The sequence below is a fragment of the Sminthopsis crassicaudata genome, chromosome 6 (assembly GCF_048593235.1).
Source record: "Sminthopsis crassicaudata isolate SCR6 chromosome 6, ASM4859323v1, whole genome shotgun sequence".
Taxonomy (NCBI): Eukaryota; Metazoa; Chordata; class Mammalia; order Dasyuromorphia; family Dasyuridae; genus Sminthopsis; species Sminthopsis crassicaudata.
In genome coordinates, this window is record NC_133622.1 from 13,799,494 (window position 1) to 13,805,493 (window position 6,000).

The 6,000-nt window shown below is 37.7% G+C and overlaps 1 protein-coding gene across 1 annotated transcript in view; it reads left to right on the forward strand.

Moving 5' to 3' along the window:
- LOC141546361 (cytosolic beta-glucosidase-like) overlaps positions 1–6,000 on the forward strand; it is a 31,438-nt gene that overhangs the window by 23,509 nt on the left and 1,929 nt on the right. Inside the window, exon 2 of the mRNA XM_074274110.1 lies at positions 202–429. Coding sequence (XP_074130211.1) covers positions 202–429 — 228 coding nt within the window. The remainder of the gene's footprint in view (positions 1–201; positions 430–6,000) is intronic.

The following is a 6,000-nucleotide window of genomic DNA, read 5'->3' on the forward strand; positions in this document are numbered from 1 at the left end:
TTTCATTATGATTCTTCCCTTTCTTCTTTTTATACTTAAATCATACCCCTACTTTTTACTTACCACACACGTATAAGTATAAAAACAAGGTACTAATATCCCCTAGAAACCTGCTGTGCTCTTTGAGGATAAATATTTACATTCAGGACATGCTGTTCCATGTCCCAAGTGTAACCAAATTCTGTTTCCTTTTTTAATCAGGAGGCTGGGATGCAGATGGAAAAGGCCCTAATGTCTGGGACACATTCACCCATCAGGGAGGAGATCGAGTTTTCAGGAACCAGACTGCTGATGTAGCTTGTGGCAGCTATACTCTGTGGGAGGAAGATCTGAAATGTATCAAACAGCTTGGATTGACTCATTATCGCTTTTCTCTTTCCTGGTCACGTCTGTTACCTGATGGGACGACAGGTTTCATCAACCAGAAAGGCAATTGTTTCTTAAAAATAGAAGGTTGCAGCTTTAATTCAAGGTTATTGCTGCAGTCTGGCATAATTAATCCAGTGTGCTCTTCTGCAGTGCAGCTCAGAAACTGCAAGTTTGGGGTGGGAGGGGGGGAGCTGATTATGGGAGATTTTTTTTAATGGGCTTGCATTAGTTGCCTAGTTAATATTCTAGGCTCCTTGAATATTTCATTCTTAGAGGTTGGAATAAGGATTTTGTTTACTTAAGGTGCTATTTGGTTATTAGCCTTTGGTGCATTTCAAAGGGATGACATATGAAATGGTTTGGAGCTGCTTTGAATGGTGTGGAGCTACAAAAAGGCGTGCATAACTTAAGCCGGTATAAATTTAAGTGGGAATTAAAGTTGGGTAGTAATTGCTTGATTTATAGCAATAAGTGCTTTATCAGTTAAGAGTCCCGGGTTATTTATGGGACCCATCCACTGCTATTACTTTGCAGTTCACTCTGTCCATCTCTAGAAGCTCCTGTTTAAATAACTTCTTCTTGTGGAGTAAATCATCTCACCTCAGACCTCGGCATCTCCATGCTATGCTAATGATGATTGTTGACATAATTGAGAGATTTTGAAGTTGGACGTTTATTTTCATACAAGGTGGTTATAGCCCTAGCATTCTGAAATTGAAATAGCTTGACCTCTCCCAAATCCCAGCCTAACTCTTAGAGAGAACAGACTGGATCCCAAATGATAAAAGAGATGAGGAAGTTTCAATCTGCTTTCCAAAGGTCCTTAATTTCTGAACTGAAATTAGGCAAATTCTTAATCTAATAATCCAGTTTTGTCTCATTGTTACAGATGGGCACCTTGAGAAATTAAAAAAAAAAAAACAAACAAACAAAAAAACAACCCAATGACTTATTGTCCATTAGCCCCAATTGCTTTGCCTGACTCCACCCCATCTCAAGTTCCTACTCCTCTTTTAAAACATAAATTTTGATAAATCTTTCAGAAAAAAAAAATCTTTTTCTGGTTTGTGAAAAAATCCTCCATCCAGAAATAAAAAGGGTTGGAGAGATTATTTAATCCATCTTTCCACCTCCATCCCCATTTCACAGATGGGGAAACTGAAGTCTAGGAGATGAGATGATTGGTTCAGGATTCACATACCTATCGAGGGACAAGATCAAATTTGGGTGGTCCCTTAGCTCTAGAGACAGCATTCTTTCATTGCACCATGTTGTCTTTGGAGTTCTCCCAGACATTCTCCTCTTGGATGTCACAGAACTTTTTGTATTCACTTTTGCATCGATTTAACATACTTCTATATACCCTATCCCATTCTCCTCTCCCTCCTCCACTTTTGCCCCATTTTAGATTGTAGAATCCATGAGGGCAGGAACTAAGCTATTTTTTTTAGCTTATCCCCATGTGCCCCAGTACACGACCTGAACACCGCTGTTAATAAATGTTTGTTGAATTTTGAAATCAATTAATTAAGTGATAGGCTAGCTGAAGCAGTGGATAGTTTGCCTATCCTCAAGAATTTCCAAGTGAAGAATTTTCAATACAATTAAAAATTATCTCTATGCATGCGTGAATATATATATATATATATACATATATATATATACACATTTATATAACGCTTCATATGTGTAAAGTTATTTGATCTTCATAACAACCCTGTGAGATAAATAATATCATCATCATTCTTTCTTAATGAGGAAACTGAGGCAGAAAGAGGGTTAAATTACTTATCTAAAGCTAACTTTCAATCTCAGTATGTGCACATATAACAAGGAGGCATATGGCATCCTTGTATCTCTTCTGTTTTCTCTTAAAAGCTCTCTGAGGGTATGGATCATGACTCAACTCTTTTTTTATCACATTTTGCACTCATCATTAAGTATTTCCTTGCAGTTTGTTGTTATTCACTCTTTTTAGTTGTGTCCAGCTCTTCATGACCCTATTTGAAGTTTTCTTGGTAAAGATACTGGAATGGTTTTAGCTCATTTTACAGATGAGGAAACTGAGGCACACAGGGTTAAATGACCTGGCCAGTGTCCCACAGCTAATTTTGAATGGGATTTGAACTCAGGAAGATGAGTCTTCTAGATCAATCTATATGCAGTTAGGGCATCTTAAATTGTTGAATGAATGAGTCAATAAAATATGGATTGTTACTAGTATAATTGAGTAATCTCAGCCAGGTCATAGGCTTACTGGTGATATTTCAACAACAATTTCAATTTAAACATGTTTTCCATTGCCAACTACTATGTGGAAAGTGCTGGGAATACAAAAAAATTAAATAAATTACAATATCTGTCCTCAAGAGGCTTACTGTTTAATAGTAAGGAAAGACATCTATGAGTTATAGAGAGAACTAGGAAGATAGCCCCTGGGAGTACTGGGGAGAGAGATTATATTTTAGCTGAAACATTCAAAAGGACAACAGTATGCCTTAAGGCCTTGACTTTTTGGAGTTTGGCCCCATTTCTTTAAAGGGCGCCTCATTAGTATTAAAACCTATGTATTGAATAAGACCATTTTGGGCCTGGCTTCAGAGCAGCTACTTTTCAGTACACGGCAGCTCACTTCTCTGGGACAGTGATCTGTTGAAGGAATTGGAATGGTACAGCTCAGAAAAGGCCATCATCTTTTTTAAAAAACATTTTTTTCAAAGGACATGGGAAGAATCAGAAAACATAGCAGCATTTGTCTCTCCAAGGATCCCCCAGAGATGATCTACTACAAGTTTGGAAATCTGTAAAATTCTCTCTTTCAAAACTTGAAGGAGATTTCAAGAAGTCAAACTGTTCCCATTTCTCTCGCAAATGTCTAGTTTTCTGGGCTTAGAAGAAGAGCTGGACTTTGTTTTTTCTTACTGGTCTCACATGTTTCTGTGTATCCTGAGATTTTAAAATACATTTTAACATGGACCCTATGAAAATATCTTTTTTAAGTCTAATCTGTTAAAGTTTCCAGTAATTCCCTAGAAAACTGGAAACATGTATTAAAATGGGGAAAAAAAGGGAGTTCATAGAATTGAAATTTTAAACTCGTAGAACCTTAAAGCTGGAAAGGACCTTGGAGATCACCTACTCTAGCTTCCCACTCAATGTGGGAATCCCTGCTACAAGCAGAACTGAGAGGTGGCCAATCCTGGCTTTTGTTGATAGAGATGATTAAAGTAATAGGATATGGGTCCTTTGAACAAAGGCTAAATAGGCTAGAAAATAAAAGGAAAGGGAATAAGCTTATATATCACCTTGTATGTGTTGGATATTATGGTAAATGCTTTTTACAATTTCATTTTATAATTAAAGAAAACTGAAGCAAATAGATAATAATGGGGTCACACAGCTACTGCTTCAGGTCAGATTTGAACCCACATCTTTGGGATTTGAAACCCAGTGTTCTAGCACTGGCCCACCAGTTGGTTTTAAAAGCTTAATGATCATTAATGGCTGTCAACACATAATAAGGATTCTTTGGGGGAGGTGGGTTAGGGGACTAGATCTATGATTTTATTTTCAGGATAAGCAAATTCCCTCTGCAGATACAGTAATTCTTTCATTGTTTTTAGTTTATAGAATTGCCTGGATCTCAAGAGATTCATTCATTTATCCCTAGTCAGGGCTAGCATTTGTTAAAGAAAAATTCGAATCTGGGTCTACCTGTCTCCATGACACCCAAGGCAACGCCTATGACTACCATCTCCTGACCTTTCCCCCTCCCAACCCTCTAGAGAAAATTGCACTTTGGTTATTCTTCATGCTCAAAGAGGATAAAAGGAGATATGGGCCTGAATTAAAGCCAGAGAGATTTTATTGACCAATGGGCTTCAGAAGGAGATTAGAGAATCTCTATCCTGGGAAATCTTTAAGAAAAGAATAATGGACCATTCTCTGTCCTGAATGATTGAATATTGAATTGTCTGAAGTGGGGTCAAGGACCATATCTTCCATTGATGTGGTCTTTTTTTCACCGTTCTAGACACATGAACAAAAAGAATGTTTGTTTTACAAAATGCATTTATTCAAAAAATGTATTGGTAACTAAACTACACTAGCCCCGAGATATAAAGAGAGAGCCTTTTGGCAATTTCGGTTTCCTAGAAATAGAAGACCCAAGAGTCATCTACATATTTATCAATATTACCTATAGCGTCCATGAAAAGAAATTCAGAAGGCTTCTCTCTCAGCCTGCAGTCATATGAAAGCATTTCTACAGTACTGAATTTAAAAAGTTACAGAATAATTCATAAGCCCCAACTCCCTCCTGTCGGGGACCCATACAGCAATTCCTCTTCTGATCTGGGATGAGGAAGCTTTACTCTCCAGAAGTAAAATGCTCAACACTGTGAAGTAAATTATTGACTACCAGATATCTTGTTGCTTGCAACAACTTAGAAGTAAGAATTTGACTTCCATTGAATATTTTATTTACCTGCAATTCATCAAAGGATAAGGACCAGGTTAGAATTTACAGTCAACACATTGTTAAGGATACTCCAGCCTGTTTTCAGTGGAGACTTGGTGGTGGTAAGTGGGCAGAGGAAGCTATTTAAAGCAGAGATTGCCAATCCTGCCCTCATGTAGCTTAAAGCCTAATAGGTGGATAGAAGATATACACAGATCATTGGTATACATTAACATACATTAAAGAGGAACAAGCAAAGTCTTATATAAGCTCGGAGGGGAAGAATATCATTACTGAGCAAGGGACTTTAGGGGAAAAAGTATCTGAGGGGGGCAGGAAAAGATGGGGAGCGAAATAGCAGGTGAAGAAGGATCAGGAGGGTGTTCCCTTCAACCTTTTAATGTACCTTTTTAGAGCCGAAAAGGGTTTTGGGACCATCTCATTCATTTCCATTTTATAGAGAGGGAGATTAGGATTCAGACACAATAAATGATTTGCAAAACGACATTAATTTCACACAGACAATAAAGTAACAGAATGGGAACTTAAGTTCCCATTTTTGACTTCTAAATCCAATGTATTTTTGTCCATACCTTGCTACCTCTCTATCCTTCATATCTTCATATCTTCTCATAAGTAGAGAGCAGATAAAAAAACTCCAGACTAGTTCAAATTGTTTTGACAGTTTGTAAGGCAAAAAAAAAAAAAAGTTCCTGCCCTCAAAAGCTTCTATTCTATTGGTGGGGAGGAGATATATCATGTTAAAAGTTCAAGTTTAAGAGTAACTCATAGTCCAGAGCCTCAGATTTAGGGCTTATGTGAAACAGGTCTCAACCTAATGGTTAGTTCCCAAATAAGGGCCAATCAGATGGTGCGATAGATAGAGTGCAAACCCTGAATCAGGACTTGAGTTCAAGTCCAGACTCAGACATTCACTAGCTATGAGACCCTGAGCAAATCACTTGGCACCTCATGCCTTAGTTTCTTCATTTGTAAAATGGGCTCCAAGAAGGACAATTTTCTTTGTCAAGAATACTTCAAATGGGGTCATGAAGAGTGGAACATGACCAAAAATGGCTGCAACAAATCCCCCAAATATCCCCTTTCTCTTTGACTTATTCTACCCCCTACCTTCAAGCTATAGCTTTTGGCTAGGTTTCTACAAATGTTAG